The sequence below is a fragment of the Myxine glutinosa genome, chromosome 2 (genome assembly GCF_964187855.1).
Source record: "Myxine glutinosa chromosome 2, kmMyxGlut1.1, whole genome shotgun sequence".
NCBI lineage: Eukaryota > Metazoa > Chordata > Myxini > Myxiniformes > Myxinidae > Myxine > Myxine glutinosa.
The window spans coordinates 181856329-181871486 of NC_136262.1; the positions used below are offsets into that span (position 1 = coordinate 181856329).

The window sequence follows — 15158 nt, forward strand, 5'->3', positions numbered from 1 at the left end:
TTGCAGCAAAAGCTCGGTATTATTACGGGCAAAGCAATTTTAAAACAATTAAATAAATGGCTGCAGTAACCTACGGTTTGGCGGTACTCATGTCCACAGGCTCTTCACAGGAGTTTTCTTTGTCAGACGATGAAGATGATGCAGGCCTGCCATCAACCCATGAACGCTCTCCTGCAGCCAAAGTGCCGGTTACAAAAACATCCTTCTCAGACACTTCAGCTGATGAAGAAACCGAATTTGTCACATTCATCTTCTCAAATTCAGAATCATCGGCTTGAGCATTTTCAGGTTTTTTTTCACTTTCATTCAACTTTCCAGCAGAATTCTCAACTGATTCCCGTTCCAAGACCTGTTCCACAGAGCAAGAATCCTTGGAAACTGGAGGCACCCTGATCTCTCTTTCCTCCTCCATTTCCTCCTTACACAACTTCTCTGTATCCTCCAGGTTCTCATGTTCTTCACCTTCTACCTCTAGAGTAGGGTCTTTAACGTCACTTTTATCGGTCGCATCTGTATCGACCCGATTCCTCTCGACGTCTTCCTCAGTTTCGGTTGTCTTCACAGGTTGTAAAGGATCGGTTATGGAAGTCTTCCCATCCTCCTCCATAACAGCCTCAGGGCCATCGAGTTCCGAGTCATCACCCGATAGTCGCGTCCGTTTGCTATTCGAAGCACAATCCAAGGTTGTTTCAGCTCCATCTTCAGCCCTGAGCCGTTTTTCTCCTCTTACATCTTCTACCCCTTCCATCACCTGCTGGCACAGGGTAGGTAAAAATGAGCCATCACACACAGCAAAGAAAGAAGTCTTATCTATCTATAATTCCAGTAATCTCTGTCTGTCTGTCTGTACGTTTGTTTGTTTGTCTGTGACCGCTGTTTCTCGACAACTACCGGTCCGATATACTTGAAACTTGCCAGGTATATTGCTGGGGACCCGAGGATGTGCCTTTTCAAGGTTTCATATTAATCGGACAATTACTTACCGAGCTATGTCCAAAAAACGATTCAACCAATCAGAGAGCAGCGAACGATCGCGTGTGCCGAACGTGGAGGACACACTCTGCCTCGGATGGCACATTTGAGAGCGTATTCATTTATTTCACGTTTGCAAACTATGTTGGCGTTAAACTATGTTTTAAAACTAATAAAACCGAATTTGCGATTCATTCGCTTTCCTGCGCGTTTGTGCACGCGATGGCGATTTCTTTACCAAACTCCGGAAGCCGTTCGCTTTGGACCAAACCATTGCATGTAAATAGAGGGGGGGGATTGTCACCGTACTCGCAAGCCGTTCGCTTTGGACCAAACCATTTCATGTAAATAGAGGGGGGGGATATAATTTTAGATATAGATATAGTACGGGCAATGCCCTAGTATTTGAAAATGGCAATCATTATTGCCATGAGAAACTTTGAGAGAGATTGTTATTGATTAATAAAGGCCAAAAGTGCCCTCCTAAAAACACGAAACCAAGGTGTGAACAAGAGACACGACTCAATGACAAAACAGCACTTTGTTGCATGAACTTGAGCTATCATTGGAGAAGCGTGTGTTTGCTGCTTCTTTTTGTGTGTATTTTTGTTTTTCTTTGATGCTTGTGTTTGTGTTCCTTTTTTTTGTGTTTATTTAATGTTTGTTTTTGTGGGTTTGTTTGTTATTGTGTGTGTGTTTACATGGATTTTTTGTTTTTGGGGGTTTGTTTGTTTATGTGTTTTTGTGTTTATTTGACCTCTATGCACTATTGAACCAATGGATGGAGTGAATTGAAAACTAGTGGTTGTACTGGGTGTGTACACGAGAAGGCTTTATGTGGTTTAAGAAAAAAAACTTGTAGTCCCGGGGGTTTCGGGTGGGTACAGCACCCCCAATTTGTTCAATGTAAATAATGAAAGCCAACATGCGAAGACCGGGCACAACGAAAGGCCCACCGGAGAAGACCGGGCACCACGAAAGGCCCACTGGAGAAGACCGGGCACCACGAAAGGCCCACCGGAGAAGACCGGGCACCACGAAAGGCCCATCGGAGAAGACCGGGCACCACGAAAGGCCCACCGGAGAAGACCGGGCACCACGAAAGGCCCACCGGAGAAAACGGGGCACCACGGAAGGCCCACCGGAGAAGACGGGGCACCACGAAAGGCCCACCGGAGAAGACCGGGCACCACGAAAGGCTCACCGGAGAAGACCGGGCACCACAAAAGGCCCACCGGAGAAGACCGGGCACCACGAAAGGCCCACCGAAGACCGGGCACCACGAAAGGCCCACCGGAGAAGACCGGGCACCACGAAAGGCCCACCGGAAAAGACCGGGCACCACGAAAGGCCCACCGAAGACCGGGCACCACGAAAGACCCACCGAAGACCGGGCACCACGAAAGGCCCACCGGAGAAGACCGGGCACCACGAAAGGCCCACCGGAGAAGACCGGGCACCACGAAAGGCCCACCGGAGAAGACCGGGCACCACGAAAGGCCCACCGGAGAAGACCGGGCACCACGAAAGGCCCACCGGAGAAGACCGGGCACCACGAAAGGCCCACCGGAGAAGACCGGGCACCACGAAAGGCCCACCGGAGAAGACCGGGCACCACGAAAGGCTCACCGGAGAAGACCGGGCACCACGAAAGGACCACCGGAGAAGACCGGGCACCACGAAAGGCCCACCGGAGAAGACCGGGCACCACGAAAGGCCCACCGGAGAAGACCGGGCACCACGAAAGGCCCACCGGAGAAGACCGGGCACCACGAAAGGCCCACCGGAGAAGACCGAGCACCACGAAAGGCCCACCGGAGAAGACCGGGCACCACGAAAGGCCCACCGGTGAAGACCGGGCACCACGAAAGGCCCACCGGAGAAGACCGGGCACCACGAAAGGCCCACCGGAGAAGACCGGGCACCACGAAAGGCCCACCGGAGAAGACCGGGCACCACGAAAGGCCCACCGGAGAAGACCGGGCACCACAAAAGACCCACCGGAGAAGACCGGGCACCACCAAAGGCCCACCAGAGAAGACCGGGCACCACAAAAGGCCCACCGGTGAAGACTGGGCACCACCAAAGGCCCACCAGAGAAGACCGGGCACCACGAAAGGCCCACCAGAGAAGACCGGGCACCACCAAAGGCCCACCAGAGAAGACCGGGCACCACCAAAGGCCCACCAGAGAAGACCGGGCACCACCAAAGAAGACCGGGCACCACCAAAGGCCCACCAGAGAAGACCGGGCACCACCATAGACCCACCAGAGAAGACAAGGCACAACGAGCGCAGATTGGCGAAGACCGGGCACAACGGACGCCAACAGGCGAAGACCGGGCACAACGGACCCCGACACACGAAGACCGGGCACAACGGACCCCGACACGCGAAGACCGGGCACAACGGACCCCGACACGCGAAGACCGGGCACAACGGACACCGACACGCGAAGACCGGGCACAACGGACCCCGACACGCGAAGACCAGGCACACCGAACGCCAACCGGGGAAGACCGGGCACAACGAACACTGGTACGCGAAGACCGGGCACAACGGACCCCGACACGCGAAGACCGGGCACAACGGACCCCGACACGCGAAGACCGGGCACAACGGACGCTGAGAGGTGAAGACCGGGCACAACGGACGCTGAGAGGTGAGACCGGGCACAAGGAACGTCAACTTAGGAGGAACGACCAATTGATGAAGTGTGGGAAGTAGGCCTACTACAACTACTGGTAAAGACCTTGTAGTTGTATGTATGTCTATGACGCGCACAAACGCGTTTCCTCCATAAACATAATCATGAATCGTCATCAAGGCGGAAAATGGTCTCGACGAATAGTTCCGTAATTCCGTTCACTCCGAGAATTTTATCTTCAGTTTCGATTCGAAGAAAGTAAAACTATTCTCAGGTCGAAGCCGCGCGAGGAAAAGGTGACCCGAACCAGCGAGGTGGGTTCAGAGTGCAAGCCCCCAAAAGCCTCACCACTAGGCCCGACGCTCCTACTAAATATAGTGATAGGGCGGAATGATTATTTATTTATCAATGAGACAACGATCGGGATGAAACTGCCCCCCCCCCTCCCCCTCCCCGCCCAACCCCCCCCCCCCCCCTCCTCCAAACGCACCTCGCGCAACGCTCCGGTTCGCTCGCGACCGGTCCGCCTCGGACTCCCTCCAGGACTAGTGCGAACCAATCGGCCTTTGTGCCGGGCCGGGCATGGCGGTGAGCACGCGAGTCGCGAGGAAGCGAACCGAGTGCACGGTGAGCGCGGCCCGGCCTCGGGGTTCGACCCCGGGCGAGGGCGCTGCCGGGCACGCCGCTCGGGAACGCCTACCGGGCCGGGTCGATCCCCCCTCTCCGGGTCCACGCTCTTCTTCTTCCTTGGGGCCCGTGTGCGCCGCCGAGCCACCCGAGTGCGGTCCAACGCGGCTCGCTTGCTACACGAACCCGGCGGGACCCGCGAGCCCGTCCGCACACGACCCTCAGTCGTTCCTGGTCACGTGAACCGCACCTGGTCTCACAGGTCGACGATCCTTTCGAAGCGCGATTACCGCTTTCAAACTTTCTCAAGCGACATCGCCACACGCCATTCGCACTGTACGCGCACCGATCGCACTGTACACCCTCCTGCCCATACAGTGCACGCAAATAGCGTACTGTACGCGAGGATCTCCACGTGCCCGACAGGGACAACGCGCGACGAGTCCCTCGAGTTTTTAACCACAGACCGGTGGCGGGGGAGGTGCGGGTGTTGAACCTGGAGGGTCGGGTCGATGGTCATGGGACACCGATTGCGCAAAGATGCACACGTGGTCAAGGACCGCGGAAGGTCGATCCGTCACGTGACTCGAAAGCGGTACTTCGGAGATTAAATGGCGGACGAAGACCCCCATGAAGGCGGATAACGCACGTGCACATCTCTCATTCATCTTCTCACCTTGACACGTCACGGACGCTCACCTCTGCCGGCGAGGCTGCCAGGGTCTCGCCCCGCCCATGAACACCCGATTACCCGTCTCGAAGGGTCGCGAGAGCGCCACGCCGCGCCCCCGGATCTCGCGACTCTTTGTTCATTATATCAGACCTTCGCGGTCCCCCAATCCCGGACCAAGACCCACCTCCCCTACCGAGATTCCTTTTAACCAATCAAATCGCCGGTCCACGCACGCACCGACACTCACCTTTTCCTCGAGCGACGCGCGACCGGTCACGGCGGCACCGGCTTTGCGATCTTTGTTGTTTTTTTTTTCCCCAGCACCTCGTTGTTACCTCGTTATCTTTCTCAACCTCATCCACCGGAACTCAGCACACGCCCGGGAACCACCAAGCACCAATCGAGAGGTCTTCGCTCTTCTCCCCTCGGATCTGATCGAGCAACACGAAAGGCTGTACACCTTAGCCGTGTAAAAAAAAAAATCAATATGTCGCGGTCTACGAATCCTCACAATGGATGTTTACCCCCCCGGCGTCGACCCGTGCACCCTCCCGTGCCGAGGTTTGCGGTCTCCGTGCGCAAGTACGAACCGGCGAGACGTGGTGGCGCTCAAGGCCGCGGGTCGACAGTCGAAGCCTTCGCTCTTTCCTTCTCCCCGTCCGTCTCTCCCGAGGGGTTCGCGACCGCGGGGTGGGGGCACCGGGCGGCACCAAAGTGTCTTTAACCCGTGAGTGTCCGCGAGCAACGGCCGACTCACCCGAGGGTCCCGAAGCACGTGAAGCTCTCGGCGCGAGGACGCACGTGGTGGCGCACGTGCTGCCAGCGACCACCACGGTCTACGTGCTATCGCGGGCACCCCCACGGAGGCTTCACCGCTCCGAAGCGGTACACTGTTGCTTGGGCGTATTCCGTCGAGGTCGTGGGGGCAAAGCCAAAGTTAATACGGTCACGACCTTGAGCTCCATGGCCGCACGAGACCTCCATGATGGTGTTCGGAGACCATTTTATAACGACTCCGTCAAATTGAACGTCTTGGAGAGCCGCGGTCTTCGATTAAACGGTGGAACGGCGATTTCGGGTGATGTTCCTTCCGGTCACCGCGGCCTCGAACACCCCTAAAAAACACTCTCAAACCTGATCGTCCATTCATGGGAGTTCGGCCCGATCGTTGGGGAAACCCTGCGGACATTGATTAAGCTGGCGGTCCTGTCGACGTTCGAGCAACCTGAGTGTCATTTTAAGGGTTAATGGCGGACGATGAGGTCGAGCACGTCCGGGTGGGGAGGGAGTTGAGGAGGTTTAGTCTCGCGGGGAAATGCAGATGAGAGAGTGGGGCGGGGAGATGCAGATGGGTAAGAGGTCCGTAATGGGGAAGGTGGGGGTGGAATGCGAACTAGGGGTGCAGCCTCGGAGGGGGAACTAGAGGTGACGCGGCTGATGGTGGCGTGGGGAGGGAATGCATTCCAACGTGAAGTGAGGAGTTGGGGGATGAGGGAGGCCAATGGATCTGGGGGTGGGGGGGGGAGTGGATCTGATGGGAGGAGGGGACCCTGACGGTTGGAGGGGGGTGGGAGGGAGTGGACCTGACGGTTGGAGGGGGTGGGAGGGAGTGGACCTGACGGTGGGAGGGAGTGGATCTGGGGGGGGGGGGAGGGAGTGGATCTGGGGGGGGGGGGAGGGAGTGGATCTGATGGGAGGAGGGGGCCCTGACGGTTGGAGGGGGGTGGGAGGGAGTGGACCTGACGGTGGGAGGGAGTGGATCTGACGGGGGGGAGGGGGTTGGGAGTGGATCTGACTGGGGAGAGGGGCTGGGAGTGGAGGCCAGTGGATCTGACGGGCGGGGGGAGTGAGGGAGTGGATCTGGGGGTGGGGGGGAGGAGGTTGGGAGTGGATCTGACAGGGGGCTGAGGGAGTGGATCTGAAGGGAGGAGGGGGGCCTGACGGTGGGAGGGGGGTGGGAGGGAGTGGATCTGATGGGGGAGGAGTGAGGGAGTGGATCTGGGGGTGGGGGGGGGGAGGGAGGTTGCGAGTGGATCTGACGGTGGTTGGAGGGGTTGGGGGTGGAGGACAGTGAATCTGACAGGGGGGTTGGGAGTAGATCTGAAGGGGGGGGGGGTGAGGGAGTGGATCTGAAGGGGGGGGGTGAGGGAGTGGAACTGATGGGAGGAGGTGGACCTGACGGTGGGGAGGGGGGGTGGGAGGGAGTGGATCTGACAGGGGTGAGGGGAGTTGGGAGTGGATCTGACTGGGTGGGGGGGGGGGGAGTAGGGAAGGGAGTGGATCTGACAGGGGGTAGGGTGAGGGAGTGGATCTGGGGGTGGGGGAGGAGGTTGGGAGTGGATCTGTCGGTGGGGGGGGGGGGGGGGGTGGAGGACAGTGGATCTGACCGGGGGGTTGGGAGTGGATCTGAGGGGGGAGGAGTGAGGGAGTGGATCTGATGGTGTGGGGGAGGGGGGGGAGGGGAGTGAGTGGAGTGAGTGATCTGACAGGGGGGGGAGTGAGTGGATCTGATGGGGGGGAGGGGGGCTGGGAGTGGATCCTACTGGGGGGGCTGGGAGTGGAGAGCAATGGATCTGACGCGACGGCCGGGGGCGGGGGGGGGGGTTGTGAGTAGATCTGATGGGGGGGGGGGGTTGGGAGTGGATCTGATGGGGGGGTGGGGAGTGGATCTTGGGGAGGTGGTTGGGAGTGGATCTGATGGGGAGGGTGAGGGAGTGGATCTGGGGGGGGGGGGGTTGAGGGAGTGGATCTGACGGGGGGGGGGCTGGAGGACAGTGGATCTGACAGGGGGGTGAGGGAGTGGATCTGAAGGGGGAGGGGTGAGGGAGTGGATCTGATGGGCGGGAGTGGACCTGACGGTGTGGGGAGGGGGGTGAGTGGATCTGACGGGGAGGGAGTGAGTGCATCTGATGGGAGAGGGGGGAAGTAGATCTGATGGGGGTGGGGGGGGGGTGGTAGTGGATCCGACGGGGGGGCTGGGAGTGGACCTGACGGTGGGAGGGAGTAGATCTGATTGGGGGGAGGGGGTTGGGAGTGGATCTGATTGGGGAGGGGGGCTGGGAGTGGAGGACAGTGGATCTGACGGGGGGGGGGGGTTGGGAGTGTATCTGACGGGGGAGGGTTGGTTGGAAGTGGATCTGATGGGGAAGGGAGTGAGGGAGTGGATCTGGGGGTGGGGGGGAGGAGGTTGGGAGTGGATCTGACAGGGGGGCTTAGGGAGTGGATCTGAAGGGGGGGGAGTGAGTGGATCTGATGGGAGGAGGGGACCTGATGGTGGGAGGGGGGTGGGGAGGAGGGGACCTGATGGTGGGAGGGGGGGTGGGATGGAGTGGACCTGACGGTGGGAGGGAGTGGATCTGATGGGGGAGAGGGGGGGTTGGGAGTGGATCTGACTGGGGAGGGGGGCTTGGAGTGGAGGACAGTGGATCTGACGGGGGGGGGGGTTGGGAGTGTATCTGACGGGGGGAGGGTTGGTTGGAAGTGGATCTGACGGTGGCTGGAGGGGGAGTGGGGGTGGAGGACAGTGAATCTGACAGAAGGGTTGGGAGTAGATCTGAAAGGGAGGTGAGGGAGTGGATCTGAAAGGGGGGGTGAGGTTGTGGATCTGATGGGAGGAGGTGGACCTGACGGTTGGAGGGGGGTGGGAGGGAGTGGACCTGACGGTTGGAGGGGGGTGGGAGGGAGTGGACCTGACGGTGGGAGGGAGTGGATCTGATGGGGGGGGGAGGGGGGTTGGGAGGGGATCTGACTGGGGAGGGGGGCTGGGAGTGGAGGACAGTGGATCTGATGGGGGGGGGGGTTGGGATTGTATCTGACAGGGGGAGGGTTGGTTGGAAGTGGATCTGACGGGGGAGGGAGTGAGGGAGTGGACCTGGGGGTGGTGGTGGGGGGGGGGGGGAGGTTGCGAGTGGATCTGACGGTGGCTGGAGGGGGAGTGGGGGGTGGAGGACAGTGAATCTGACAGGGGGGTTGGGAGTAGATCTGAAGGGGAGGTGAGGTAGTGGATCTGAAAGGGGGGGGGTGAGGTTGTGGATCTGATGGGAGGAGGTGGACCTGACGGTTGGAGGGGGGTGGGAGGGAGTGGACCTGACGGTTGGAGGGGGGTGGGAGGGAGTGGACATGACGGTGGGAGGGAGTGGATCTGACGGGGGGGGGAGGGGGGTTGGGAGGGATCTGACTGGGGAGGGGGGCTGGGAGTGGAGGACAGTGGATCTGATGGGGGGGGGGGGTTGGGATTGTATCTGACAGGGGGAGGGTTGATTGGAAGTGGATCTGACGGGGGAGGGAGTGAGGGAGTGGATCTGGGGGTGGTGGTGGGGGGGGGGAGGTTGCGAGTGGATCTGGCGGTGGCTGGAGGGGGAGTGGGGGTGGAGGACAGTGAATCTGACAGGGGGGTTGGGAGTAGATCTGAAGGGGAGGTGAGGGAGTGGATCTGAAAGGGGGGGAGGGGGGTTGGGAGTGGATCTGACTGGGGAGGGGGGGTTGGGCGTGGAGGACAGTGGATCTGATGGGGGGGGGGGTTGGGATTGTATCTGATGGGGGAGGGTTGGTTGGAAGTGGATCTGATGGGGGAGGGAGTGAGGGAGTGGATCTGGGGGTGGGGGAGGAGGTTGGGAGTAGATCTGATGGTGGAGGGGGGTGGGGGGTGGGGTGGAGGACAGTGGATCTGATGGGGGGGTTGGGAGTGGATCTGAAGGGGAGGTGAGGGAGTGGATCTGTGGTGGAGGGGAGAGAATGGGAGGGAGGAGTGGATCTGACAGGGGGGTGAGGGGGGCTGGGAGTGGAGGACAGTGGATCTGATGGGGAGGGGGGGTTGGTAGTGTATCTGATGGGGGGGGTGAGGGGGGCTGGGAGTGGAGTACAGTGGATCTGACGGGGGAGGGGGTGGTTGGGAGTGTATCTGGCGGGGGTTGGGAGTGTATCTGACGGGGGGTTGGTTCGAAGTGGATCTGACGGGGGGGAACTGAGGGAGTGGATCTGACAGTGGGGATGGAGTACAGTGGACCTGACAGGGGCGGGGGGGGGGGGGGGTGAGGGAGTGGATTTGGTGGGAAAGGGGGGTTGGGAGTGGATCTGATGGGGAGGGTGAGGGAGTGGATCTGGGGGGGGGGTTGAGGGAGTGGATCTGACAGTGGGGGTGGAGTACAGTGGACCTGATGGGTGGGGGGGGGTGAGGGAGTGGATTTGGTGGGAAAGGGGGGTTGGGAGTGGATCTGACGGGGGTGGGGGGGTGAGGTTGGTTGTAAGTGGATCTGACGGGGGGGGGTGAGGGGGTGGATCACGGGGGTGGGGGGAGGTTGGGAGTGGATCTGATGGTGGGGGGGGGGTGGAGGACAGTGGATCTGATGGGGGGGGTTGGTAGTGGATCTGACAGGGGGGGGGGTGAGGGAGTGGATCTGATGGGCAGGAGTGGACCTGACGGTGTGGGGGAGGGCGGTGAGTGTATCTGACGGGGAGGGAGTGAGTGCATCTGATGGGGGAGGGGGGGGTGGTAGTGGATCCGATGGGGGGGGGCTGGGAGTGGAGAACGGTGGATCTGACGGGATGGTGGGGGGGGGGGGGTTGGGAGTGGATCTGACGGGGGGGGGTTGGGTTGGTTGGGAGTGGATGGATCTGATGGGGGGGGGGGTTGGGGGAGTGGATCTTGGGGAGGTGGATGGGAGTGGATCTGACGGTGGGGGTGGATGACAGTGGTTCTGACAGGGGAGGGGGGATTGGGAGTGGATCTGACAAGGGGGGGGGGGTTAGGGAGTGGATCTGACAGGGTGGGTGAGGGAGTGGATCTGACAGTGGGGATGGAGTACAGTGGACCTGACGGGGTGGGGGGGGGTTGGAGTGGATCTGACGGCAGGGGGAGGGTGCGGTGGAGGACAGTGGATTTGGCGTTTGGGGGGGAGGGGAGAAGGGAAAGTGGTTCCTGTGGAGGAGCGGGGGGATAGGTCGAGCTCCAGGGACGGGAATTCTGTAGTTGCTGCCAGTACCCAAGACCTACGTTAACCCCCACCAACAAGGTCGTGTTGGTTACGACACCTCGTTTCGTGAACGAAGTTTAACATCACTGTCATGCTTTTAATGGGATTGTATAATTAATGAACCGGGGATCCGTCGGAGCATTATAATGCCGAGTCAGCGGGTCGAGTGCGAGAAGGGTTAGGAGGGGTAGTGGGGTAGACATTGAACCACAAGAACGATTGATAAAATGATTAGCAAATTGAATGAGGGATGACGTGATAGTCCCCGTTCCCACTTTCACGAATTTGACGCCGATTCGCGCCGATGTAACATCGTGGCAAGTCGTAGGGGAGACGTGGGAGTGTCGTAGATGTCGTCGGGGGAAGTCCTTAGCAGTCGGGAAAGGTCGTAGTCATGTCGTGGGCACTTTTACGTCGTGGCGCTAATTTTGAAATGTTCAAAATTTTCGCTCGGTCTTCATGGGTCGTCATGTGTCGTAGCAATGTCGTAGTGGTGTCGTGACACGTTGTGTAAGTGTGGTGACGGTTCTTGACCATTCGAGGGAGATCGTGGTGTAGAAATCTACCACGATTGAGGAAGATGTGTCACGATGTGCTACGAATGTTCACGAATGGTTACGGTATAACACGACACCAACACAACCACAACACGAACCATTTAAGACAGAGCCACGATGAACGACGAAAATGTGACGTCAGACGACGCTGAAGCAAATAAACACGATGTTTCACGATGCCACCACGAGTCTGTCACGGCTATGCCAAGAAATCTACAAGACATGGCCACGATGTACCATGAAGTAGACCGATGAGCCACAAATGAACACGAAGTAGCCACGTACGAACCCCGCCAAGACACACACGAAATACCAAGAACAGTCACGATGCTGCCACGGCCAATCCACGACGCCGCCAGGATCACGTGACCACGCGGGTACGGCCACGAGACCACGCCAGTATATATACCGCCTCGAGGTCCGTCGTCGCCATTTTGCAAGCTATTTTCAAGCCAACTACAAGCCGAAATGCCACCAAGGAGGAGTAAGAAGCAGGTTGTTAAACCCAGGAATCAATTTGAAGTCCACTCTGAACCACCAACACCCAAATCGGACGATGATAAGGACGAGGAGGAAATCCAGGAGGCCGAGGGAGACCACTCTGCCCAGGGGGGGCCAGGCTGCCCAGGGTGAAAAGGATACACAGGGGGAAGAGGCTGGCCAGGAGAGAGATGAACTGTCTGACGATACAGAAGAAGGCGGCCAGACAACACAGGGACCCAAGAAGAAGAGGGCTCGTGGGTCCACGTACATTTTCACCATTTGGTTAATTAATTGGTTAATGGTTTCACCTGGAAGAAGAGAACGAAGACTAACCCTCTTCATGGATTTAAAGATACAAAGTGATGGTATTTAGTAATGTACATAGTGATGGACATGTAGGTACTTTACGTGGCCTTCTACGCCGCCTTGTACGTATCAACAGGGCCGCAGCAGCCAGCAGCAGGCTTTCCTCCTCCTCGATGGCAGCCTCTTGAAGTGCTTTTTCGTTGGTGAACATGATGCAGAATGAGAAAACTATGCCACAGCCAATATTTGTAGGGCCTGGACGAGCCGTTCCCACGTGACCGATTACATCGTGGTGGCATCATAGTATGGTCGTGAGATCACCGTGGATAGTCGAAGGTGCCTCGTAGTTTATTCGTGGGAGATCCTTGTAATTCGTGACATGTCGTGTTAATGTCTTGGAATGTCGTGCCAATTCGTTGCATATCGTATCGATGTCTTGGTTGTTCTTATTAGTTTCGTGTCATATCGTACTAGTGTCGTAGCACTGTCGTACTCGCCTCGTAGAAATCGTAACAACATCGTGTCCGTGATGGAATTTTGCACTAAAAGTGCCGACGGGCCGCGACTGACGACGATTTATAGATCTTGGTACATCGGCGTGAATCGTCCTCAAAATCGTGAAAGTGGGAACTTAGCAATACGCCATTGCTCCACCTGTCCCTGAGTAGTGTCGACGTTGGTCTTCGCCTGCCTCGTTCCGTCTGGACCCGACTCTACGATTCTCCCATCCCTGTTGTGTTCCCATTTGACCTGATGTTAAGAGGTGGACAGAGCGGCGTGTTTATTACTTGCAAAATCGAAGATTTTTCAAGTATATTGGTCGGTTGCGTTTGTGGTTCTGTCTGTCTGTTTGTCTGTCTGTCTGTTTGTCACCGGCCTACAGGTCACAATTCAAAACCAATCGTCACGAAACTTCACCAAGTTGTATAGGTCGTCCCAATTGAGAAGCCTATTGATTTTGAGGTCAAAAGTCAAAGGCCATCTGGAGGTCAAATTTCTAAAATTGCCATTTTAAATCCGATTGACTTGAAAATTGAATAGCATTTATATATTGAGTCACTAAATTGGGAAATGAAGTATTTTTGAGGTCAAAAGGTCAAAGGTCAACTCAAGGTAAAATTTTAAAAATCATCAATTTTCATCTGAAAAGCCATCAATTTTCAACCGATTGACTTGAAAATTGAACAGAATCTACATATCGAGTCACTAAATTGGGAAACATACTATTTCTGAGGTCAAAAGGTCAAAGGTCAACTCAAGGTCAAACTTCTACAATCATCACTTTACATCTGAAAACCCATCAATTTTCATCTGATCGACTTGGAAATTGAACAGCATTTGCAAATTGTGTCACTAAATAGGAAAACCAACTATTTTTGAGGTCAAAAGGTCAAAGGTCAACTCTAGGTCAAACTTCCAAAATCATTAATTTTCATCTGAAAACCCATCAATTTTCATCCGATTGACTTGAAAATAGAACAGCATTTGTGTATTGCCTCACTGAATTGGGAAACCAACTATTTTTGAGGTCAAAAGGTCAAAGGTCAACTCAAGGTCAAACTTCTAAAGTCATCATTTTTCATCTGAAAAATCGTCACTTTTCATCCTGTTGACCCGAGCTTTGATCAAGATCGTAAATTTTAATCTTCATGAAATGGACAATTTGCTGTATCAATGGAAACTTTTTGGGGGGTGGATTTTGCAGATTTTTTTTGGGGGGGCGGATTTTGCAAGTATCGTACTCCGCATGACGTGTTCTTGTTTATTTATTTATTTTCATGGTGTTCAATTCAGCAGCATATGTTGAGCATCGTGATTTTGTAATATAATAAAGAACCAGCAGCATAACTGCTTGATGTTAAATCGGGCATCTTTTTGTTTTTACCTTTCTGATTATTTACTTTAAGGGGGCATTATACCATTGAAGGCAAAAAAAAAACATTTTTTTACAAATATACAAATGCATCAATTAAAATGTTTGTTTCCTAGTATTGTATATATGTACCAAGTTTGAACGTAAATGGACTTGTCATAGAGAAGATATAAGCTCCCCATTACACTGAACACAGTAAAAACAACACTGAATCACAGTAATGCACTTTTTGATAAAATGTCTTGATTGAAAATATGCAAAACTATATATGTACATGTTGCTTGATATATGAACATTACATTGGTATACATTACATAGCATTATATTATGCATGGTTACCATGGTAACCAGATGCATACAAATGATGAATTACCACTTTACAGCTTATATCTTCTCTATGACAAGTCCATTTACGTTCAAACTTGGTACATATATACAATACTAGGAAACAAACATTTTAATTGATGCATTTGTATATTTGTAAAAAAATGTTTTTTTTTTGCCTTCAATGGTATAATGCCCCCTTAAACACTGTATCACGCTCTTCTTCAGGTGTCCTGTCTGTGATGGAGAACAGAATGGTGTAACGGCGGCGGTTTCACAAGCGTTACAGTACTTCATTGGAGTCGTTTGTTATTTTAATTAATATCGAGCAATAACGTTTAAAATGCATATCTTTTTTAACTAAACTTTGAACAGTATAGTATTTAAAAGTCAAATCTATTAATTTTAGATTCGCTCATTTAAAAGGCTTTTATTCATTGTATTATCGAGCGAGGCTGGTATTCTCCCTTTTATTAATTTTTATTTTTCAATCAGCCGACTCCAACCAATGACACTTCAGTGAATGGATATTTATTATTGTACTTCGGAATGTAAAACCAGACGAAAATTGTATGAGTATTTATAATACCGTTGTTATTTTTCTCCAGTGGAAAATTTTCAAATTGGAGGTAATAAATATTTAAATTTACTTCGGCCTTCGGGAAACACTTATTATACGCATAGTAATGTGTGGGATGGTAAGCGCAACAAGGATGATGTGAAAT

At 54.9% G+C, this 15158-nt stretch overlaps 2 protein-coding genes across 28 annotated transcripts in view; one reads left to right on the top strand and one right to left on the bottom strand.

The window, feature by feature from the left end:
- LOC137414817 (transcriptional repressor p66-alpha-like) overlaps positions 1-6239 on the bottom strand; it is a 51796-nt gene extending 45557 nt beyond the window's left edge. For 4 of the 24 annotated variants that reach the window (XM_078772009.1, XM_068100343.2, XM_068100342.2 and 1 more), the window contains exons 1-2: positions 4895-4928; positions 75-751 (exon numbers count right to left, since the gene is read on the bottom strand). In XM_078772009.1, the coding sequence (XP_078628135.1) occupies positions 75-751; positions 4895-4909 (692 nt within the window). In that variant the 5' untranslated portion in view covers positions 4910-4928. The other 20 variants (XM_078772011.1, XM_078772004.1, XM_068100329.2 and 17 more) reach the window with 17 other exon arrangements.
- An 8400-nt stretch (positions 6240-14639) lies between these two features.
- The window catches only part of MTFMT (mitochondrial methionyl-tRNA formyltransferase), a 60003-nt gene continuing 59484 nt past the window's right edge, over positions 14640-15158 (top strand). For 2 of the 4 annotated variants that reach the window (XM_068100349.2, XM_078772017.1), the window contains exon 1: positions 14640-15062. The gene's annotated coding sequence lies outside the window, so the exon portion shown is untranslated. The other 2 variants (XM_068100353.2, XM_068100348.2) reach the window with 2 other exon arrangements.